This window comes from Salvia hispanica, chromosome 3 (genome assembly GCF_029641045.1).
Source record: "Salvia hispanica isolate PSC_SH4W2 chromosome 3, Shi_PSC_v1, whole genome shotgun sequence".
NCBI lineage: Eukaryota > Viridiplantae > Streptophyta > Magnoliopsida > Lamiales > Lamiaceae > Salvia > Salvia hispanica.
The window spans coordinates 31,547,229-31,571,107 of record NC_142694.1 but is presented as its reverse complement, the minus strand read 5'-3'; the positions used below and the strand labels follow the sequence as shown (position 1 = coordinate 31,571,107).

The following is a 23,879-nucleotide window of genomic DNA, read 5'->3' as shown; positions in this document are numbered from 1 at the left end:
TGATTTATTACTCATCAGATGAACTAAAACAATCTAAAATAATCTCAATGTTTTTAATATTACAAAATTCTAAAATAAAATATGATCCATCTATTTTTTATCTAATGATTGAGCTTTGCTATCAAGCTATGTAAGTAGTTCTATGATTTGATTATTCAATCACTATCAAAATGATATTCAGTGAGAATAATAAAAAGAAACATGGCAAAGAACTAAATGGTAAAGAATAAAGCAAAAAGAGAAATATAGTAAAAGAGATTAAAGCAATTAATTAATTTCTTCGAAATGTACTCATGACTTATAAAATTACTATTCCCTCCGTTTCTTCATAGTTGAGGCGGAATTTTTCGGCACGGAATTTTATAAATGAATATTGGATGTGTTAAATAAATAGATAAAAAAGTAAGAGAGGGAAAAATGTAGAGAGAATAATGTATAAAGTGAATAAAGTAGAGAGAATAAAGTAAGAGAGAGGAAAAAGTTATCATATAAAGAAACGGCTCAACTATGAAGAAACTTCTCGAAATAGTAAAATGGCTCAACTGTGAAGAAACGGAGGGATTAGAATACATGCGAGTATTTCATTTGTATTGAGATTCGAGATTGAGATGAGAATATGAGAATCTAAAATTGAAGAAAGCAATTGAAAAATAAAACCCTAATCCCCAAATCCCAAATCTCACTCCCCTCTCCTCTTTCCCGCCTCTCACTCACACAATGGCCGACAAGAAGAAGCGCCGCCGCGCCGCCTCCTCCTCCGACTCCGAATCCGACCCCCTCCACTTCAAATCCAAGCTCAAACCCGACTCATCCATCCTCCAAACCCTCACCGCCCTCAAATCCGCCTCCGCCTCCTCCTCCTCCTCCCGCCCCGCCTCCCTCTCCTCCCTCAACCTCCCCACCGCCTTCCGCGAGGTCTCCGACCTCCCCCTCTCCTCCGTCCAGTCCACCATCGAGTCCCTCGCCCTCTCCCTCGCCCACTCCATCCTCTCCGGCGCCGGCTTCTCCTTCTCCGTCCCCTCCCGCGCCTCCGCCAACCAGCTCTACGTCCCCGAGCTCGACCGCATCGTCCTCAAGGACAAATCCTCCTCCCGCCCCTTCGCCTCCGTCGCCTCCGTCCGCAAAACCACCATCACCGCCCGCATCCTCCAGCTCATCCACCAATTGAGCCTCAAAAACATCCACGTCACCAAGCGCGACCTCTTCTACACCGACGTCAAGCTCTTCCAGGACCAATCGCAGTCCGATTCCATCCTCGACGACGTCTCCTGCATCCTCGGCTGCACCAGATCCAGCCTCAACGTCGTCGCATCGGAGAAAGGCGTCGTCGTAGGCCGATTGATCTTCAGCGACAACGGCGACATGATCGATTGCACCAAAATGGGGATGGGAGGCAAAGCCATTCCCCCAAACATAGATCGCGTCGCCGATATGCAGAGCGACGCTCTCTTCATCCTCCTAGTCGAAAAAGACGCCGCATACATGCGATTAGCCGAGGATCGATTCTACAACCGATTCCCCTGCATAATCGTCACCGCGAAAGGGCAGCCCGATGTCGCAACTCGCCTCTTCTTGCGCAAAATGAAGAATGAGCTGAAGCTGCCGGTGCTCGCCCTAGTCGACAGCGATCCATACGGATTGAAGATCTTATCCGTCTACGGATGCGGATCGAAGAATATGTCGTATGATAGTGCGAATTTGACGACGCCGGATATCAAGTGGCTGGGGGTGAGGCCTAGCGATCTGGATAAGTATAAGATTCCGGAGCAGTGCAGGCTGCCGATGACGGAGACGGATATAAAGACGGGGAAGGATTTGCTGGAGGAGGATTTCGTGAAGAAGAATCCGGGGTGGGTGGAGGAGCTGAATTTGATGGTGAAGTCGAAGCAGAAGGCTGAGATTCAGGCGCTGAGCTCATTCGGGTTTCAGTATCTCACGGAGGTGTATCTGCCGTTGAAGCTGCAGCAGAAGGATTGGCTCTGAGGTGCAGGTGAGTTTTTCATTTGGTGGAAAGGGAATGTGTTGTGTGTGTGTTTGTGTTATTGGAAATGGAAATGGAAATGGAAATTTCAAATTTTAGTTTTTGAAGTGTTGGCATATGCAAATTCTTGGGGAATTCAAGAGATGAGCAGTTGGTTGAATACCCAGTGTAATAAGATGTTTATCCACACTACTACACTAGCATTTCACTATAATTTTCGGATACAAGATACAAAAGCGAACGTATATATAGAGACAAAAATAATGAACTTTTTTTTGTTCAAGAAGAGGGCATCATCTTATAATTCTAACACCACCCCTACATTGGCCACAAAATGGCCATGAGTTATTCAGTCGGTCATTCAGTAACAAATTCATCGTCTCACTCGGTGTTTTGTCAAATTCACATCCAAATTTGCCGTAAATTCTACAACTTGATTTCTTTCTCAAACACATTAGCAATTTTCATATTCTAGTCTCTTTGCATGATACTCCCTCCGTCCCACATAATTTGGGACACTTTGACCCGACACGAATTTTAAGAAATCTAGTGGAAAGTGAGTTGAAAAGGTTGGTGGGATGTGGGTCCTACTTTCAAAGTACTAGTTTTATAATCAAACGTGAGTAGGAATGCGTTAGTGGAATATGGAATCCACTGCTAAAAATGGTAAAAGTGAAATGGGATAAATTACGTGGAACGGTCTAAAATAGAATATTGGGTCAAATTACGTGGAAGGGAGGCAGTAAGTTTTATACATAGAGCAAGTGGTAAAATGCTAATAATTTGATTCCATATAATTATGCAAGTGAACAATTATCATATTATTGCTAGTCTAGATAAGATTTGCATTGGGCCTAAAATACAATTTTACGACAGCCCAAGAAGTTGGATTTTTCAGGATTAATCAACTTCCTTTATAATCATGTTATAAACGTCGATGCGCATATATCATACCCCATTCGTCCCGGAATCAGAGTTCTATTTAGTTATGGCACGAATTTTAAGAAATGTAAAGACAAGTGAGTTGAATAAGTTAGTGGAATATAGATCCTACTTAGTCTTATATAATAAATTGTGAGTGGAATAAGTTGATGGAATGTGGGATCAGCTATAATGTATGATCAATTCTTATTGTGCGGGAGTAATTAGAAGTCCAGATGCGACGAAGGGGGTAATTTTTTTTCGAAAACTTTAATATGGAGTAGTATATGTTATCAATTTAATGTTTCATCCATTTTGTCTCTAATTAATGATTTTTTTCTCACGCTAATAAATATAATTATCTAAATAGTTTTACAAATTATACTAATATTTTAATACTAGTACTATAATATTTCATGGGCTCTGGATATATCCAATAGAGCCCAAATCTCCAAAATCATGCCCAACAACAAAATTAAGAAAGTCGTTAAACTGTAGAAGGGTAATAACGTAATTCACAACATCCCGTAGCTTCGAGAAATCCCAACTCTCTCACAGAGAAATCCTCATAGTCACACACCTCATCCTCTCAGCGCCACGCGTCCCCCGCCATTTTCACCTGATTCCGCCGCCGGCGCTGATCGGAATCGCCTCAATTTCATCGGCTATCGTCGACGTAATTCTCAATTGATCGGAGATGCCGCCGAAGCAGAAATCGAAAGCGGATTTGGCGAAGAAGCAGAAGGTAATCGAGGACAAGACGTTTGGATTGAAGAATAAGAACAAGTCGAAGAACGTCCAGAAATACGTGCAGTCTCTCAAACAATCGGTTGAGCCCAAGCCCGACGCCAGCAAACTCAACGCACAGGTCGAGCTGCGATTCGGTTTGATTATTCATCTTCTTCGCTCTTGTTTGTTTCCTTTTGCTTTAGATGATTGGCGATCGCTGATTGCGTTATTTTGTTGGCGATCTTGTGATCTGACAGAAGAAGAAGGATGAGGAGAAAGCTAGAGAGAAGGAGCTGCAGGAGCTGTTCAAAGTTGCCATCAAACAACCTAAAGTTCCTGTTGGTAAGTTTACCTAATTTGTAGAATCGTTCTAATCATGTTATATATCTGAGGCTCATAAAAATTTCACAAAAAATTATTTTAACATTATAAATCTAATTTCATTTGAGAAGCTGGAGAATACTGTTTATGTTTTTCAAATCTCGGATGATTGTTGTTTGCAGGCGTTGATCCAAAGTCTATTGTGTGTGAGCATTTTAAGGTGGGGCAGTGTGCCAAAGGGTTTAAATGCAAGTTCTCTCATGACCTGAATGTGCAGAGGAAAGGGGAGAAGATAGATATATACAGTGACAAGCGTGATGAAGGTCTGTTATTGTACAAAAAGGTTTTTAGCTTTTAAATTTTTTTGATATTTTCTATTCGGTTTTGATCTCTAACTTCTGTTAGCAGATGAAAATGGCACAATGGAGGATTGGGATCAAGAGACTCTGGAGAAGGTTGTTGCCTCCAAGAGCAACGAGTACAACAAGAATAAGCCTACTGATATAGTAAGCTCTCTTCCATTATGGTCCCTATTATGTCCCTGATGTTTATCATGAGAATATTACTCTCTGAGTATCGCTAGGTTGCATTATATATTTGTATCGTATATATAGATATGCATATCAAGTGCTGAGGTTAGAATATTTTTTTTCGGTTCTATTTGGAAGCACTTAAGAATGTTTTGGTTTGTATTGAGTATCTGATTAATTGCAAGACAGCCTCTTTTTTAAGTGAAAAAGAGGAAGTTTATCTCTTTTTGAGAAAATTTTCTGCTTGCTTTTATTCTAGACAGACTCAGAAGCTCTATCTTCCGTGCATAAATAATATTGGAAATACCCAGTTCTAATTACCTTCTTTCTTGATTTCATTGCAGGTATGTAAATACTTTCTGGAAGCAGTGGAGAAGAAGCAGTATGGTTGGTTTTGGGCTTGCCCAAATGGTGGTAAAGAATGCCACTACAGACACGCCCTCCCTCCCGGATATATTTTAAAATCTCAAATGAAGGCTCTTTTGGAGGAGGAAAGTAAAAAAGTATCCATAGAGGAGGAGATAGAAAATGAGGTATGTCTACAAATGCAGTTAAAATATTGGGTTTTCAATCAATTTATGTCAATTTCTTTAGCTTTGCCCATCTTTCTTTGAACCAAGATGTAGTGTCGCTTTTAACAGTTTTTTATTCTCTTTTCAGCGTGCAAAAATAGCCACTACGACTCCAATGACTCCGGAGTTATTCATGCAATGGAAGATGAAAAAGATAGAGGCTAGAGAAGCAAGCCTGGCTGCAGAGAGAGCAGACCGAGCAAAGAATGATCGCATGAGGCAAGTCTTTCTAAGTGAATACTTGTTTACTATTCTCTAATAACGTTGGATGCTGGGTATTTACTTAAACGAGCTGCCTTGTTTACCAGTGGCCGTGAGCTCTTCCTCCTAGATGCCAGCATATTTGTTGATGATGCTGAAGCATATGACAAGTACCAAAGGGAGGATGAATCAGACGTAGATCAAAAGGTAACCGTTCCTTGTTTCATCTTTTATGTTTAACTTTATTGCACCTCAAAGTTGGTGAATTTAGTAAATGTTTGACTTGAACTACAAAGATAAAGATTAATATTTTTAGGGTCAATTCCTGCAAAAGACACCCTTTACCTGTCTTTGCAATATTTGCATGAGTTTTAAAAGTTTCAATTACAACATCACCTTTTAATTTTCGCAACCAGAATCTCCTCACTTTTTAGGTGATGAAAACTATGCCTTCAGCATTACACGTGAAACAAACTTTGCCGCAAAAAGTGGGGATGTTGAAAATCCAAAATATTTGAAAGTGATGTTGTAATTGCTACATTTAAGGCATGCAAAAAGAGCAAGTTTGGGTTAAGATCATGTCTGTGGAATTTTTAGTCCATAATATCACCTCATTTTTCCTCAATTCTAGTTATTGTTTCGTTTGAGATGGGAATTCCTTTCAGTTGAATCAAGGATAAGTGAATTAAAAAAAGGTGAGCCAATATTAGTTCGCTGTAAATACCGGTCCATTTCCTTGATGCAAAAGAAGTATTGTTACGTACTCCATAAAACAGTATTTATGTCATCTTATAGTACTAAAGCTGAAATGGTGTAACATCTTGCTGCTATCTAGTTACAAATTTATAGATTTATAATTTCGGTTGCATTCTTTGAGGTAACCATAGAGATGATAGATCCATTTATCTATATAGCAGAACTTGTGAAAAAGCTAATTTCTCGACGAATTTTAAAGGTTGAGAAACCTCATCAGGTCTAATCCTTGCCGAAGAGCATCATACTATGATGATCTCTCAAGATTATTTCTCCTTTGTTCCTCGACTTGCTATGATTGAGTCATTGACCATCATATTAAAATTGAGTGACTTTTCAGCTTCTAATATTTATTATTCAAATCCAAATTTCCTGTTCGGTGTTTATAATATTGCAATATGATTAGCATTGCTCACTCATTTCAGGTCAATAAGGATGCACCTACGGACAGGCCTAGTTCATCCACATCGACCATGCGGAGTGCAACTGATCACGATGACGACAACAACGGTGATGTTGACGACGACGATGATCTGGACATGGATGAACTAAACGAACTGGAAGCTAGCCTTTCGAAAACAACGCTAGAAATCAAAGAACCAGCTGACAATGTGTGATTCCGGGCTAGACGGTAAAGTCTACGCCCGTCTTTAACTCAGCTCCTCAGCGGTCGAAGAATGCTGCTCATTTGCAGCTGCCACCTCTGCTGAAAGCTGCATTGCGTGTGTGAGAGAGAGAAAAGAGAGATGGGAGCTATGATTTTCTTGTGTTGCTAAAAGTCTCGTGTACTTTAATCTTATTGGAGGTGTTTGGTTATATATAATAAGCTGGTTTAATTTAGGAGTTAATGTTAATAGTATTGAAAGATGCTTAGCGTCATTTTGGGGTATATTGGGTGCGTTTACATTTGATGGTTAAGCTTAAATGAATATAAGTAGCATAAGTGGTCTTCAGTTTGGTTCATGAGAGTTCATGAGATTCAATGGATAATCGTGAAACCAACTAAATATAAAACAAATACTCCTATAAAATAAATATAAATATATAAATATTGTATAAGGAGAGTACTTCAAAAATAATTCAAATTAGAATTATAACATCCTTCCAATTAGGGCTGCTTAACCGGCCGGTTCCGGTTCTATCCGGTCCGGTTTGACTGGGTACCCGGATACAAATTTTCATGAATCCCGGAATCGGAACCGGAACCGACCGGGTAAGAACCGGCCGATTTCGGTTACGAACCGGATCCTAATTATAGTTTTTGATTTTATTTTTTTTTAAATAATTCAACATCTAGAAATATAGCAATTAATACCTACAAATTCAAATAAACACACAAAAATACAAATCAACAAGATAATAATATTTATCATCCAATACCTAAAAATAATAATTCAATTAATACCTAAAAAATATAACACCTAAAAAATAAAATCAACACAACAAAATACTAACTAGTATACAACCAATATTCCAATAAGATAATAAATATGAGTAATTTAGTTAAACTTACCGTAAGATTAAGATCCTATAATATTATTATTTATTAGGGAAAGTTACGTAGTATATTTATATTTGATATTCATAATATTATTAGAATTTAAAATTGAAAATCTAAAATTGATTTATTATTCGGTTCCGGGTAAGAACCGGTCGGTTCCGGGTAGAACCGGAACCGGAACTTTTTAGAAACATTAGAACCGGTACCAGAACCGGTGAACCGGTTCCTCAATTAGCCTGTCGGTTCCGATTCTGATTCCGGATACCCGAGAACCGGAGAACCGATTAAGCAGGCCTACTTGCAATCATATATTGTCATGTGACATATATAAACAACGAAACAATGTTTATTAAGCAACAAACTTAGTGGATGACATAGATGAGTAAATTGCATAAAAGACTGTTTATATTGTATTAAATGCAATTTACTTTGCATTATAGACTAAAATACAAAATAAATTACACTTAATGCAATTTGAACTGTCCTTTGTTGCTTAATATCGTTACTATGTTGCTTATACTTGCCGGTGATAACATGTGGTTGAAAGGATGCTATGACTCTAGGGGGTTTCTTAGTATGATGGAATGGAATGGTGGAATGAAATGTGATTCCAACTTTCATTCTATTCATTTGCTTGGTGTGATGGAATGAAGGAGTGAATGGATGAAAATGCAAAGGAAATCCAAGGAAATTGACATTTCATTCCAATCTCCATTCCATTCCATCATACCAAGCATGCCTTTTAAAAGTAATGTGGTTGGAAGGATGTTGGGACTTTAAGGGTGTGAGAATAATAGAGCTCCCCTATTGTATAAATATAAATGTAATTATCAATTATCTTGTCTCTGTGAATGATCTAGAACCAACAAACCAAATAGGAGATTAATCTATAATATTCATTACCCTAGACCCAATTATGAATAAGAAGGCCCAATTATAAATGGGCCGACACCCTACATATATATAGAGACATTTAGCCATCACTCCATTCCATTCCCAAACCTAATTTCTCACTCCACCCAAAACCCTAGACCTCAGAGCTCGACGAAATGTCAGCCGCCGCCGCCCGCCCCCTCGTCACCGTGCAGTCGCTGGAGAGCGACATGGCCACCGACGCCAACTCCGTCCCCCTCCCCGACGTCATGAGAGCAGCGATCCGACCGGACATCGTCACATTCGTCCACGGCCAGATCTCGAAGAACGCCCGCCAGCCCTACGCCGTCTCCAAGCGCGCCGGCCACCAGACCTCCGCCGAATCGTGGGGAACTGGCCGTGCCGTCTCGCGTATCCCCCGCGTCGCCGGCGGCGGAACGCACCGCGCCGGACAGGGAGCCTTCGGCAACATGTGCCGCGGAGGGCGCATGTTCGCGCCGACCAAGATCTGGCGCCGCTGGCACAGGCAGGTGAATGTGACGCAGAAGCGCCACGCTGTTGTTTCCGCGATCGCCGCCTCCGCTGTTCCGTCGCTGGTGCTCGCCCGCGGTCATAAAATTGAGGAAGTTCCGGAGCTGCCGCTGGTTGTTTCCGACGCCGCTGAGGCTGTGGAGAAGACCAGCGCTGCGCTGAAGGTTTTGAAGCAGATCGGAGCTCATCCGGATGCGGAGAAGGCGAAGGACAGCCAGGCGATTAGGGCGGGAAAAGGTAAAGCGCGTAACCGCAGATATGTTTCCCGGAAAGGACCGCTCGTGGTCTACGGAAACGAGGGGGCGAAACTTGTGAAGGCTTTCAGGAACATTCCTGGAGTTGAAATTGCTCACGTTTCCCGCCTTAATCTGCTGAAGCTGGCCCCGGGAGGCCACCTCGGAAGGTTTATTATCTGGACGAAATCTGCGTTCGAGAAGCTTGATGCGATTTACGGCACATTTGACAAGGTTTCTGAGAAGAAGAATGGATATGTGTTGCCGAGGGCGAAGATGATCAATGCTGATTTGGCTAGGATTATCAATTCTGATGAGGTGCAGTCGGTGGTGAAGCCGATTAAGAAGGAGGTGAAGAGAGCGCCTCTGAAGAAGAACCCTCTGAAGAATCTTCAAGTCATGTTGAAGTTGAATCCTTATGCTAAGGCTGCTAAGAGGATGGCTCTTTTGGCTGAGGCGCAGAGGGTTAAGGCCAAGCAAGATAAGCTTGATAAGAAGAGGAAGCCAATCACTAAGGTAATTCTAATTCAAATGTTCCGTTTCTATTTGTTCATTTATGTTTATCATAGTAATATTTTATTTTACACATGTGCTCTTAGGTTTGTTGATTTTATCTATAAATTTGGTAGTTATTTTGGAATTGTTTTGGTTTATAGCATGTTTCTGTTCTTGTGTTTGCCTCTATTGCAGATGTTTGATGGTATATATAATGTTCATTAAGTATTTCTATTGCCTTAGTTTTCATATTTGGTGTAGTTGGATTTTGGAAGAATCACCTTGAATGTAACATAGCTATCTGTTTGGTATTGTTTGGTCTGTCTTAATTCGTTTTAGTTTTCGGCATAGGCTTGTTATCAGTTTAGTTGGAATGTAACATTACTATTGGTTTGGTATTATTTCTGTTTACTATATTTGTTTTAGTTGTAGCAAATCAAATCTGGATTGTTTATAATGTTCAGTCATTTGGAGTTGTGTTTCACCTTAATCTTGTTATTGATGATATCACATTGTATGAACACTTTGAAGGAAACATTAATATTCGTTTGGTATTATTTCTGTTTACTGTATTTGTTTGAGACTTTTAGGGCATGCTTGGTATGGTGGAATGGAATGAGGGTGGAATGGAATGGAGGTTGGAATGGAATGAAGATAGGAATGAAATGTCAATTTCCTTGCATTTTCATCCATTCACTCCTTCATCCCATCACACCAAGCAAATGAATAGAATGGAAGTAGGAATCACATTCCATTCCATCATACCAAGAAGCCCATCAGTTGTATCAAATTGTTTCTGGATTGTTTATAATGATCCGGCAGTTGGAGATGTGTTTCTGCTTTGGCTTGTTATCAGTTTGGTATCACCTGCTCTATGATAGACTGGCTATGGAATATGTAATATTAACATATGGTTCCCTTTTAATAGTAAGTTCCACTGATGTGTTTTTATCACCACTCCTTTCAGTAATTTGCTTAGACTTTTTTTTTCTAATTAAATACTATTTATTTTGTATTGCTTTGTTCTTGTGGGTCTATTTGCATTTCATTGGTTCATTCTTGCTTGTATCTCAAAGCCGAGCATCCTTGATGCAACCTGGCCTGAAACTTGCTTGCCCAGTGTATCTTTGCTCATTCGGTTATTTGTCTCTTGCAGGAAGAAGCATCGGCGATCAACTCAGCCAGCAAATCTTGGTACAAGACCATGATTTCAGACAGTGACTTCACCGAATTTGAGAACTTCACAAAGTGGTTGGGTGCGTCTCAGTGATCGAAATCTTGGTTTTCGTCTGTAATAGTCTTTATATGAATCTTGAACTCACTTACTGTGGTTTTTTCGAGCTCTTGTTAGACATGTTTTTGTTTGTGTGGGATAGAGATGACTACTGGAATAACTTTTCCATCTCGAGTTCATTTCTTTATTCCCTTGTTAGTTTGAAAAATTTTGGTTTAGACACTATATCAAGTATTTTTACCTTATTATTGTTGTGTGATTACTATTATTTGCATCCTTTAATACTGACTTTTATATTATTTCTCTACTACTATTGAATTGAATTTTATGATTTCGTAGCTGTTTTAATGTTTCAAGCTGCTGTTTTATGAGAGCCTTATGATGTCTGTATTTATATGTATTCCCTCCGTCCCCGAGTAAGAGTCACACTTTTCCATTTCAGTCCGTTCCCAATTAAGAGTCACTTTATTTTTACCATAAATAGTAAGTAGGTCCCATATTTCACTAACTTAATTCACTCACATTTTATTATAAACCAATATAAAAGATGAGTCCTACACTCCACTAACTTTTCAACCAACTATTCTTTACATTTCTTAAAACTCGTGTCCGATCAAAGTGTGACTCTTAATCGGGGACGGAGGGAGTAGTATAATGTTTCAACATAATCGTTAATAGATATACATATTCAATAATTCATTTTATAGGAAGATTTCCAAACTCTATGTTGAAATAATAATATTCTTTAAACTTTTTGTACTCCATCTGTCTCAGTGGCATTTATTTTGAGCACTTATTTAAAAAAAATAATTATAAATAGTTACATTTTGAGCACTTATTTTAAATCAATAATTATAAATAATTAAAGTGGAGAAGAGGTACATTTTGAGCACTTATTTTGAAAAAATAATTATAAATAGTTAAAGTGAAGAAAAAGTAAAAGTATGGGAGGAAGTATTGTAGATACTACTATTTTATACATTATTCTATTTCTTATTTTACTTTTTCTCTATTTTAACTATTTAATAGTATTGTTTTTTTAAAATAAGTGCAGAAAATAAAATATCTCTATTACTGAAGAACGGAGGTAATATCCTTGAATGCATTTAATAATTCGCTTTGATGTACACTACTACTACTACTACTCCAATTCCAACATTTAAAGACTCATAACATATTTTTTTTCTACTTTTGGTAAATAAAGTTCACAACACATTAAATTATTAACTAACATTTTATTATAAAATTAATATAAAAATGAAATTTACATTCCACAAAATTTTTCAAAACTTTTCTATTCATTTTTTTTTAGGTAAAACTGTTAAGTATATTTCAAGCTTCCTCCTCTCTATCAGCACTTTCATTGTAAATTCAATTTGAGACAACAAAGTTGATTGTAAGATGGATAATGACTAATGAGTACTCCTAGTCTCCTACTATAAAATAATACTAACAATGTTGAATATTCTATGTGTTTCACTCTTAAGGTAAAACTGTTATATTAATGGAAAAAATAATAGTAGTAGTCTCCCCATCCCCTACATAAATTGATCTGCACTTTATTAATGTCAATTCAATTTGAGACACCAAAGTTACTTCAATCATTTCATTTTGTCCTTTATAATATCAAATTTAAATGTGAAAAATGAAAGAATAATTGAGTTAGGGGTGTTTGAAAAAAATTTGGGAATGATGCTTTTGTTAAGGTTATTCAATTATTCCTCGGTATTTAATATTTTATTCCACTTTACATGTGTCACCTGCTCAACCCCTCACACCTTGGAACATATCTCTTCCAATCACGAATTTAATTTAAACAAAAATTTTCAGTAAGTAAAAATGATTATTACTCCTATAGTCCTAATTCGTAATATAAAGAGTATGTGAAATTCGAACTTTAAGAACTTTTAACCGTTTTATTTACCTAACTCTATGTCCTACACTATTCATGAGGGTATTTGTAACAAAAAAAATTTATTTGAATAACGAGGATTCACAGTCGCTTTTGAAATTAGAGAATTGTTCTGTTGAATGACTTGTGTGAGCGACTATGAGCGGCTGTGATTCACGTAGGATAGATTCATAATTTTTAGTTGTTCCTAATCTATTCTACGTGGATCACAAGCCGCTCACAGACGCTCACATGCAGCAAAATAGTTCTCTTCGAAATTAATATGCTATTTATTAGGTGACCACAAATTTTTATGATAATCTTTCTCTATATATTTTACTGAAAATCCTTAATTATGCACTACACCATTTGGGATGATGTATTAAAAATCAAATATGCACGATGCATGTTACTAGTATAATTAAGATTTGTATAGTATGAAGAATTTAATAAATCAATGTAATATTTGTGAGCTTTTAATTTATAGAGGACTCAATATTTTTGTAGTATCAAAGTAAGACTTATTATGTTGTTCTCTTATGCATTCTGATTACTCGTACCTAACTGGGCATTTGTACTATATGATTTTTATAAGAATAGTGTACTAACTAATTAATGTCATTATTATTTTTTTGTAAAATTTGTCGAGTTTAATGAAAACTCATTCATGCATGAATTAAATAGTACAGTAGTAGTATGTACTAAGATCCATTAAGTAGTCAAATAATTCTCCTCTACTTTTTCATATGTGACTAGAATATTTAAACATCATTGTCAAGGAAAATAAATGATGATAGGAGTAACTTTATTTTGTCGAAAATCAAAATCGAATTCTCAATTTCTTGGCCAATTTTAGTTTTGTTACCTGTCGAACTGAGATGCAAAACTGATCTTTTCTAACGTATTAATTTCATAAGCTTTGTTGGTTATTTTTCACCTTTTCAAATTAAAAAAAAAAATCAAATAATCGGTTCAAATAATATTTCGAGTTCAAATTCTGTAGTAATTTAATTTATAGTAGTAATCCTTTTTAATTTAATTACTGTTTGCTTTATTTTTGTTATTTTTATTGGGATGATTTGATTGGTCTTCACAATTTAATGATTATCAGTGCCGGGCCCACGTGTCAGTCATTGCTTTCTCCCCAAACGCGGACCATCCTACTCTTCCCGTTCTACCACGCGCCACCTCATAGATGTGCTTTGTGAGTGACGCGCCACCTCATAAAAGTGATCATTTATTTTAATCGTGTCTAATCTTTGTTTAGGCATCACTATGTTTTTAAATATCCTCCAAATCAACCTATTAAAAGGAATATACGGATGAGCATAACAATTTTTCATTGTTATATTATTATTTTTATATACTTCATTTGTTCCGTTAAATATGAAACGTTTGTTTTTTTGGCATGAGATAGTAATATTTTATATTGTCGTTTTGTGAGTTAGAGCATCTCCAACGTAGCCTTAACTAAGAGTTGTGCTCGCGCCAGCATGGCATCGCGCCTGCTCACCGTTGTGCCCGTGCCGTTGGCACGGAAAGGCCTATGCAGCGGACACACGCGCCAGCCCATGTGGCGGGCCGTGGACTGGGTGTGACGCTCACTCGCCCTCTTGTAAGTGGACGCCGATTTAATACATTTTATTATTATATTTAAAAAAAAAATCATGAAAATAAGTAAAATTAAAAAAAATTCTACTAATTTTTTACCCACTTCCCAAAATAGAGCCGTTTATGACCGTTTTTTCATAGCTCCGTCTCAGCTCATGTGATTGATTTTTTTTCATCGTTGTTTTGGAAAAATGATAAATAATTAAAGTGAAAACAAAGTAAGGGAAAAAAAAAGAATAACGAGAATACTTTATTTTCTATTTATTTTAACTATTTAACTCAAAACATAGGTTGAAAATCAGTCCATCACTTTGAACCGGAACTAAGTGAGTAGTGTTTAGCCATAATTATTCTTTATTAACTCGTATTTCAACTTATTGATTAAAAATAAAATGTTTCACCAACAGAAACCAATTGAATTACCCTTCACTTCTTTAACATCCAAAATCCTGCACATTAGTAATCATTTTTTTAGCACATATATTGATATAAAGAAATATTTTATCCATAATTATCTTGCTTTCTATATAAAATTTAGGAAAATTGTAATTAATGAATTAAATGTAGATAGATTAAAGCAATAGGAGATGAGAAAGTAACATTAGAGATAAGAAAGTATATTAAAAAGTAAATTCCTATAAAAGAAAATAATAATTTAAATAATACGCGACAATTCACAACAAAATACAATTAACTAGAGACTAAAAGAGTGATTAAATTGATTAGTTAAAAAAAAACCCAAATAATTAGGGCCTATCATTCTATCAACTCGAATCGCAATTGTCATTATAATTTTTCTACTTAGTATTAATAAACACATTTATCTTAATTTCATTCTAATTTTTCTACTTAGTATTAATAAACACATTGGTCAGCTTATTGATATAAAGAAATATTTTATCCTTTCTAATAATTGTCATTATAATTTTTCTACTTAGTATTAATAAACACATTTATCTTAATTTCGATTATTTTATTCTAATTTTTCTCCAAATATCTTCTTCTCTCTCTCTCTCTAGACTAAGTTTATATAGCCGGAGTTGGCTCTTTCCTTCATTTCTCCACCTTTAGCCTCTTCTCTACCTCCCTAGAGAGAGAAGGCAGAAAAAGAAGAGAGAGAAAGCACCGCACAAAATTCTCTGTTCACTGCTTTCCTATTCAATCACCAATCGATACAGTGTTTACTGTATCTCTACGCCTCTAGAAATGCCATAGACTGCAATTATTCATTCCTTCTCCACCATTCATCCGCTCCGCGCATGCATTTTTCGCCGCGAAAACACCTGCGCATCGGCGGATTGAAATACAGCGATGTTCAACCTCAATCTGGCCATTGATCCTCCGGCGCCGACCGCCGATCGAGCCGATACGGCGTCGGATAAGCACTTCGCTCACTCCGGCGATCACGTCGAGTATTCCGGCAGCTCGAGCTCCTCCGTCGTTAATGTGGAGACGTCGAGCACCGCCGGCGATGAGAACTCGCTCTCGGTAGGTTTCGATATATGGAAGAGCGGCGGCGAGTGTGAAGAGAGCGAGAAATCGAGCTGCGGTTACGTGACGAAGGAGTTTTTTCCGGTTAAATTCGGCGAGGGGCGGATGCAGGGCTTGGATCTCCCCGAGAAGAGCTGTGAGGTGACGGAGCAGCAGCAGAAGCGGCAGCTGGTGAAGAAGAGCCGGCGAGGGCCGAGGTCGCGCAGCTCTCAGTATCGCGGCGTCACGTTCTACCGCCGCACCGGACGTTGGGAATCGCACATTTGGTATCGTTTCGGTACACTTGTTTTGGCAATTTTAAAATTTTGAAAATGAAAATTGCAATTTCGATGAACATTGCTCAGATGATCAGTTACAATTTGTTATGAGTGTACATGTCGATGGATCTGAAATGAAATCTGAGAACATGACTGATTAGGTAACTGATTGTATGCGCCAGCGCTGCAATTTATGATTTTCCAAATCTGAATTGATGTTTCTGTTGTTGATCGGTTTCACTGGCTTGATGATCATATCCTTTTCGTGACTTAGAATTGTTTTCTGTGTAGTAGTAGTTTCACTTGTTTGATGAACTGAAGGTTTATCTATGTGATTGGTGCAGGGACTGTGGCAAACAAGTTTATCTAGGTAAGAAGGTTTAATTTACTTAATTTTTCCTCATTGTGTTGAACCATTGTTTAATCGTGTACTGATATTTCGGAATAGGGGGATTTGACACTGCACATGCTGCGGCTCGGTAAGAGAGTTCATTCTGAGTTTGAGGTAAAAAAATTTGAGGTGTAAGGAGTTGTAGTTGATTGAATTTTGTGAACCCTCGGGTTCTAACTGTAGGGCATACGACCGTGCTGCAATTAAGTTTCGTGGATTGGATGCGGACATCAATTTTAATGTCAGTGATTATGATGAAGATCTTAAGCAGGTTTGTTGTGATGTCTCAGTTGATCTTTTGCTAACTGGAGGGCTTCTGATGGTTGGTCCCTTTTGTTTCTGTAATCAACAGATGAGGAACCTAACTAAGGAGGAATTCGTGCACATACTCCGCCGCCAGAGCACTGGATTTGCGAGGGGGAGTTCCAAGTATAGGGGAGTGACTCTGCACAAATGTGGACGATGGGAAGCTCGGATGGGGCAGTTTCTTGGCAAGAAGTCAGATGCCTCTAAAACCACTCGCATTTCGTTATTTCAAGGATCTTTCATTGATCATTATGTGGTCATTTTCAGAAAATCTCGTATTTAGCAATAATGAGCAATGTTTTGTGCGCAGGTATATCTATCTTGGACTGTTTGACAGTGAGATAGACGCTGCAAGGTCGACATTAACTTCATTAGTATTCGCTTTCGACAATTTATCTGGTGTAATTCTCTTAAGCTATTATGCTAATGTGTTGCAGGGCATACGACAAGGCTGCTATCAAGTGCAATGGAAGAGAAGCAGTCACCAACTTTGACCCAAGCACATATGAAGAGGAGTTGAGCTCTGAGGCACCCATTGGAGGTAAATACATTTGATGCAACGCCTACCATTTCCTTGTGAAATGACCTATGTCTCGTTGTAAATTATTTGTCTTCTTCTACCTTGTCCAGCAGGCGATCTGCACACTCTGGATCTAAATTTGGGCATTGCTCCCCCCCCTGAAAGGGCCCCCTGGGATATTCATCATATGCAAACGGAAAACTTTCAGATCAACTATGGCTCAAACAATCTGCCGGAAAACGGACTAAAGGTAGTAGTTCAGCAGTATTTATGAATAATCTGCTGGTTAGGATATTTCGGAGATGTTTCTCTCTTGTTACACACGCAAAGCGCTTGCTGCATTAATCTTTCATTGTACTTGCAGGATTCTGCTTCAGCCTCTGTTGCAGCTCAATTACCCCATGAATATGGAAATGTATGCCAATACCCTCTCATGTGGAGGGGAGCTGATTCCTGTTTTCGTCCCGTTTATACGGTACTAGTTCTTCAAACAACGACTCCATTTTGACAGCAATGATATTTAAACTCTTTCATTTGATGCTAGTAAAACAGCAGTTCCATCATGATAAGTTGATCCTGATGATTATTTAAACTGTTTCATTTTTCTATTTCGGTATCTGCAGGGAACAACAATAGGGAAGCTTGTTGAAGTTGATCCTTCAGCAAATTGGACAAGGGATCATCATCCCTCACCGCTCTTCTCTACTGCAGCATCATCAGGATTCGCTACTTCGTCGGCTGCCATCCATCATCATCAGTTGCCTACGCCCCCACCCGTCACCACTCTGAACAATGGATCTCACCTCTACTGGAGGTGATCCGTATGTGACAGGGCATCACCAAAACCGGAGGATGATCAGTAAGCACGAACGATCTACGTTCTTATAAACTGAGACAACCACTTCTTTCCACTGTTTGCCACTTTACACTGCTTCGATATTTGATGATCTTGATTGTTCATCTGTGCCACTTCTACTTGCTTTTGATTTCAAACTCAATTGAGCTCTGCTGATATGTTTATGGAACTGTGATTAGCATGAAATCTAGTTGGCCTATTTCTTGATGATACTCGTACATAATCGCTTTGACAAATTCGTTGGTAATTTTGTCATGGAGTTTATTAGGGCATCCGCATCCGCATCCGCGTGCTTAGACATTATTAAGCGCGCTGCTGCTGCAGCAAAGGGTAAAATTTTAAATTTAACGTATGTTTGAAAAAACTACTACTACTACGGAGTACTATATTTATAGTATGAGTTTAATCAGGAAATAGAAAATACTGTTTTTTCCCAAAATGTGCTGTTTTTTAACCTGAAACATTAAAAATGAGTGAATCATAGTACTAGTGTTTATGTTTGCTGTGCTCCAACGTGGTAGCATCAGTATGGACCTGTCCATTCATCAAAGAATTTAATGGATTGTAGGTAAGTTCCTCCATTTACTCATGTACTATGTTGGTGACTCCTTGTTCACTCTTTTGTTTTTTTTTTCTTGAATCATTGTTTGTATGGTACTCCCTCCGTCCGCAATTAAGAGTCCCATTTCTAAATGGTACGGATTTTAAAAAATGTTAAGAAAAGTGGATGAAAGAAAGTTAGTGGAATAGGGGTCTCACTTGTATATATTAATTTTAAATGATATGTGAGTGGAATGAGTTAGTGGAATGTGGGGTCTCTTTACCATTTATGGTAATTATGAACCGGGACTCTTATTTGTGGACGGACAAAAATAGAAAAACGGGACTCTTATTCGTGGACGGAGGGAGTAATTCTCAGTAAATTTATAAACTTTGAGTAAATTCTGATTTGTTTTGATTTTGCAATTAATTAAGATTTTAACACTTGCATGATTTAATGACTTATTTATAGTATGTCACTATTATCGAAACGACGTCACATTGTACATGGTGAAACGTCTTATTCTACTAAACTAAAATATTGTATTTGTTGTCTAACTTCATTTCGTGTCTTCTTTTTAGTTTCTCGTTTCCTTCCTTTAGCGATAGAAACCAATTCAACAAATGAATTTATTTAATTTAATAACGTTGTTCACAATCTGAAATGTGATACGTTCTGTTTGACGCCTGACAGCGCCACATAAGTCATCAAGCTATGTCTATGTCAAAATCTTGATTTATTGCAAAGTCAGACCAAATCAATTGTTTAGTTGTAAATTCAGACCATATTTATAATTGCATAATTTAAAAATAGGGGGAATTAGTATTAAAAATCATAATTTTTTACTAGTATTTTTCATAACCTTTGGAAGTGATTTTAAAAGTAGTAACTTTTCGAATTGCACAGATTTTCAAGTTAAAGTTTTTAGCATAAATTTTTTTTATATCAAATTTGACGAAAATATAGAAATTTACCGTCAAAGCAACCTTTTTTACCCACAATGCCATTGCCTACCATCAATGTGTAATCCCATTATTACTTCGAGTGAGTGAAAATGGACTGGACAAGTGAGAGCATTATTGGAGTCAGTAAAAATGAAGGTGAAAAATGTGGACACTGTATATGTTGTGAGGTGTCATTCTCCCTCCCCATATAAAAGGGACCTAGCTTTAGCCTTAGCCACTATGCTTGATTTAATTTGATGTTGACAATGCTCTTTAACTTTCTTGTCTCTTTCACTTTTTCACTACTCTTAAAAAATTCTTGACTATCTATCATGTTTTCTTAGATTTTTGTTTTAACGATGGAGGCAGGACGATGGTGATGTAATAGTACTTCATATCCAATGTTGTTTTAGTGCTTAATATTGAATATTTTCAACGAAAGTCTACTTGAGATAGGAACTACTGCTCCCTCCGTCTCTTAAATTTTGTCACATTTTGACCAGACATAAATTTTAAAAAAATAATGAAAAGTATGTTGAAAAAGTTAGTGGAATGTAGATCTTATTTTTAAATATTAATTTTATAATAAAATGCGAGTGAGAGTGAATTAATAGAATGCATGATTCACTAACAAAAATGGTATAAAGTGAAATATGACGACTTTTGTAGAACGAATGGAACTGGAAATATGTGATAAATTTTCAGGAACGGATGGAGTATATATATAATTGTTTTATAATGGGCCAGACCCTAAATATAGCAAAACTCTAAGCCCAATAGATAACAAGAACTACTAGTACTATAATCTACTAATTGGCGAGATATATACAAAGATTAAATATACCTTAATATTTGTTAGAATTAAGGTTTATATTAGGTGTGCATATGGTATGTATGATCACATAAGTTGATGTAATGTTTCCAGACTTTTAAGATACTCCCTACACGAGAGTATACGCTCTTTTTTAGTCTATCCTAAAAGCGCATGTATTTTTTAATTTTAAAAACTTTTTTCTCTTTATTGAAGTGAGCTCATTTTTCACTAACAATATTTAAATTATTTTTTATTTCTATCTATTGCTTACTTTGACAATTATGTAGTATTAAAATTCATGTCCAACTAAAAACACATACTCTTGTGGGGCGGAGGCCGGAGAGAGTATAAAGAAGGTGTAATATTTCCAGACTTTTAGGGCTCGTTTGGTAGCTATGTCATGTTTCAACTAGACATGATACCATTATGATAATAATCATAGTTTTGATTAGTTAATTTATCTTGATGGGGTGTTTGGTAGCTAAAGATAATTGTGAGTTATCCTATTTAATTGTTTGGTACAACAAGTTACAATAACGATAAAAATTAGAATTGTCTAAATTATCCCTGTTAATTTAACTTAATGACTAAAACTATCATCATGCTGTTGTTGCCCTTCTCTCTTGCAAACAGAATGTCCATCTCACTGAGAGCTAGGGGTGGGTAGGTAAGGTATACCTTACCGAAACCACCATACCGTATACCTTACCGTAAACACGGTATGCGAAAAAGTCATACCTTTACCTTACCAAAATTTTCGGCATACCGAACTTCGGTATACCTTATTTTCGGTATGATGAATTTCAATACCGATACCGTACCTCATTTTCGGTATACCGTACCGAAGTTCGGTATACCTTACTTTTGCGGTATACCAGAGTTTTACGTTATATTGAACTACGATATGACATACCAAAATCTCAGTATTTTGCAAATAATTCTAAATACAAAAACAATGAAAATAATATTTCAAAATACTTAGAAAACATCCAATTTAATAAAACTCAAACATATTCAAATAATGTTAAAAAAACTGCAACAATTAAACTTCAAATCACACAACGTTCAATATCATATCAAAACATAAAGTAGTAGTATCTTAATATCATCTTCATTTCTTGCAGTCTCTATTGTCCTTCAATTTCTCATCATAAACCTGCATTTGTAAAGTTTAAACAATTTTCAGTAAACTAAATTATTAACTCAATAAACCATATGAAATATATACTACTTGCCACAATCTAAATAGACTTAGATGCGTAAATAACAAACAAACCACATAAACACATAACTCTTTTTAAAAATGAACATTAAAATCATGATTCACAATTTTTAACTATAGCCAATAAAATTACATAGATCCAATTTAAGAATGAAAAGTTAAAGAGCTTTAACATATATACGTATTTAGTAAAGATTAAATTCTGACCTCCGTTCATGGTATATTATTGTGTGTTGGATCAATTAGCAGATAAAAATGGATCCCCCAGCAACTGTTCATCTTCTTGGCTCAAGTTTGCATCTACAAAAACCATCAATGCATTTTTATATATATAATATATATGTAAGAAAAGAAAAATTAATAAGGTATATTAAAAAAACACTTACTCTTTTCAATATCTTCAATTTCTCGATACAAATCAAGATCATCGTCGGTTGGATCCTTATATAAGCTGAAATCATCTGCCTTGAGCCAATCATTGGTACACACCAATGCCTCCACCATTTTTGGACTCAAACTAGTTCTAAAAGGATCCACAACCCTTTTACCCAAGCTAAAAGCAGATTCACTAGCAACCGTTGAGCTTGGAATTGCAAAGATATCCTTTGCGATGAGTGAAAGGATTGGATACTTAGTTCCATTTACTTTCCACCAATCCAAAAGATTAAAAGAAAGATTAGACCGCTGCTCCATCTCATCGGCTAGGTACTTATCTACTTCGTTGGATATTTGTTTAAGCTGATCTTGAGAAACTTCTTCTTGCACTCCACTATAAATATCATCAAAAAGATGCAAACCACATTGGTCAATGGTGTCATTATCGTCTGCATGTTCAAGGAGCGGCCTCTGGGTGGACAACGTATCATTCACCCCTTTATACTCTACCCACAAAGTTATCAAATCATTTTTGAATCGGTCACATAACTCTTGAAGCTCTTGTTCATCCACTCTGCTCTTAACTCTTAATTTCTTAACGCTAACTTTTAGCGTTTTAAGCTTGTTCCTCGGATCTAGGACATTGGCAATAAAAATCAACGGATTCATTTTATTCCAATCCCCCCAATATTTGTCAAATTTGACCTTCATTGCTTTTGCAACCTTTGAAAGAGTAAGATCCGAATCATCATGACACTTTTTCTCGATCTCAATTTGTATAGCAAACATTGAAAGTGAAATCAAATGAGATGTCGGAGTTTTTGATGCACTTAACTCTAAAGTAGCAACATAGAAATTTTTGAGGAAGTGTACAAATGCTTTTGCATTCTCCCAATCCTCTGCATTTGGAGGCCCCATCCTTTCTTTACCCTTTTCATCTTTGTCGCGAAAGTATTTCATAAATGGAACCCATTCCTCGGCCATCCTTTCAAATACCCTTCTATACTTCAATGCAACGTCAAGCATTTTATAGGTTGAATTCCACCTAGTTTTCACATCCATGGGTACCGTTGACACACTAGAAAACTTGGCTAATATCGCAAACTCCCTAAATTTGTTCAACCTAGAAGGAGAAGAATGAAGAAACACAACTGCATTCCTAATAGACTTAATTGAATAATTGAGCTCTTTCAAGCCATCCTTAACAATTAAGTTCAGTATATGACAAGCACATCTCAAGTGCAAATATTTCCCATCAAACATCAATGTTTTTTCAATTCTCATTCTTCTTTTCAAGTAATCAATCGCACTGTCATTGGAAGATACATTATCAACTACAATCGAAAATACTTTTTCTATCCCCCATTCCCTCAAACAAACCTCAATCATCTTGCCAATTTCTTCCCCTACATGACTTGTGATTTTTGAAAAGTTAATTATTCTCTTGTGCAACTTCCAATCACTATCTAAAAAGTGGGCTGTAATGACCATATAATTTATGTTTTGAATCGAAGTCCAAGTATCAGTGGTAATGCTCACCCTTAATCCATTAAGCACATTTTGAATCTTCTTCTTCTCCTCTAAAAATAAAGTATAAATCATACCTGCAACTTTCTTTCGATCAGGAATTCGAAATCTCGGTTGTGCTTCATGCAGCAGAGCAACAAATCCCTTCCCTTCAACAGCTCGAAAGGATACTTCATCTATAATAACATATTCAGTGAGCTTCAGTTCACACTTTTTCTGATTAAAAGTGTGAGCAACTATTTGACTTCGTTGCCCCAT

The 23,879-nt window shown here is 36.9% G+C and overlaps 4 protein-coding genes and 1 pseudogene across 5 annotated transcripts; 4 read left to right on the top strand and 1 right to left on the bottom strand.

Moving 5' to 3' along the window:
* The first annotated feature begins 631 nt into the window (after window positions 1–631).
* Window positions 632–2,084, top strand: RHL2 (Spo11/DNA topoisomerase VI, subunit A protein). The gene has a single exon (XM_048118702.2). The coding sequence runs from the start codon at window positions 718–720 to the stop codon at window positions 1,981–1,983; it is 1,266 nt and encodes a 421-aa protein (XP_047974659.1). The 5' UTR covers window positions 632–717; the 3' UTR covers window positions 1,984–2,084.
* A 1,350-nt stretch (window positions 2,085–3,434) lies between these two features.
* LOC125214773 (zinc finger CCCH domain-containing protein 11-like) lies at window positions 3,435–6,848 on the top strand. The gene is made up of 8 exons (XM_048115924.2): window positions 3,435–3,770; window positions 3,889–3,973; window positions 4,135–4,275; window positions 4,361–4,458; window positions 4,827–5,015; window positions 5,143–5,273; window positions 5,363–5,462; window positions 6,434–6,848. Exons 1-8 carry the CDS (start codon window positions 3,600–3,602, stop codon window positions 6,623–6,625), a joined length of 1,107 nt encoding a protein of 368 aa, XP_047971881.1. The 5' UTR covers window positions 3,435–3,599; the 3' UTR covers window positions 6,626–6,848.
* A 1,647-nt stretch (window positions 6,849–8,495) lies between these two features.
* On the top strand, window positions 8,496–11,123 carry LOC125213262 (large ribosomal subunit protein uL4). The gene is made up of 2 exons (XM_048113706.2): window positions 8,496–9,662; window positions 10,798–11,123. Exons 1-2 carry the CDS (start codon window positions 8,559–8,561, stop codon window positions 10,909–10,911), a joined length of 1,218 nt encoding a protein of 405 aa, XP_047969663.2. The 5' UTR covers window positions 8,496–8,558; the 3' UTR covers window positions 10,912–11,123.
* Window positions 11,124–15,453: 4,330 nt separating this feature from the next.
* LOC125212687 (AP2-like ethylene-responsive transcription factor TOE3) lies at window positions 15,454–18,405 on the top strand. 2 transcript variants are annotated; one of them, XM_048112918.2, is made up of 10 exons: window positions 15,454–16,134; window positions 16,470–16,495; window positions 16,574–16,604; window positions 16,700–16,787; window positions 16,869–17,014; window positions 17,133–17,177; window positions 17,260–17,363; window positions 17,456–17,592; window positions 17,707–17,817; window positions 17,966–18,405. In XM_048112918.2, exons 1-10 carry the CDS (start codon window positions 15,689–15,691, stop codon window positions 18,158–18,160), a joined length of 1,329 nt encoding a protein of 442 aa, XP_047968875.1. In that variant the 5' UTR covers window positions 15,454–15,688; the 3' UTR covers window positions 18,161–18,405. The 2 variants fall into 2 exon arrangements, with proteins under 2 accessions (XP_047968875.1, XP_047968874.1); XM_048112917.2 differs by having other exon boundaries at window positions 17,453–17,592.
* Window positions 18,406–21,957: 3,552 nt separating this feature from the next.
* On the bottom strand, window positions 21,958–23,328 carry LOC148930576 (zinc finger BED domain-containing protein RICESLEEPER 2-like; annotated as a pseudogene).
* Window positions 23,329–23,879: the final 551 nt, after the last annotated feature.

What these genes read in the sequence shown, in the direction of transcription:
- RHL2 (XM_048118702.2), top strand. Translation starts at nt 718, where the DNA reads ATGGCCGACAAGAAGAAGCGCCGCCGCGCCGCCTCCTCCTCCGACTCC.
- LOC125214773 (XM_048115924.2), top strand. Translation starts at nt 3,600, where the DNA reads ATGCCGCCGAAGCAGAAATCGAAAGCGGATTTGGCGAAGAAGCAGAAG. An exon ending in CCAGCAAACTCAACGCACAG is followed by an intron (nt 3,771 to 3,888) that starts GTCGAGCTGCGA and finishes GTGATCTGACAG; the next exon opens with AAGAAGAAGGATGAGGAGAA. An exon ending in AGAATAAGCCTACTGATATA is followed by an intron (nt 4,459 to 4,826) that starts GTAAGCTCTCTT and finishes ATTTCATTGCAG; the next exon opens with GTATGTAAATACTTTCTGGA.
- LOC125213262 (XM_048113706.2), top strand. Translation starts at nt 8,559, where the DNA reads ATGTCAGCCGCCGCCGCCCGCCCCCTCGTCACCGTGCAGTCGCTGGAG. An exon ending in AGAGGAAGCCAATCACTAAG is followed by an intron (nt 9,663 to 10,797) that starts GTAATTCTAATT and finishes TGTCTCTTGCAG; the next exon opens with GAAGAAGCATCGGCGATCAA.
- LOC125212687 (XM_048112917.2), top strand. Translation starts at nt 15,689, where the DNA reads ATGTTCAACCTCAATCTGGCCATTGATCCTCCGGCGCCGACCGCCGAT. An exon ending in AGTGAGATAGACGCTGCAAG is followed by an intron (nt 17,178 to 17,259) that starts GTCGACATTAAC and finishes AATGTGTTGCAG; the next exon opens with GGCATACGACAAGGCTGCTA. An exon ending in CTCTGAGGCACCCATTGGAG is followed by an intron (nt 17,364 to 17,452) that starts GTAAATACATTT and finishes TACCTTGTCCAG; the next exon opens with CAGGCGATCTGCACACTCTG.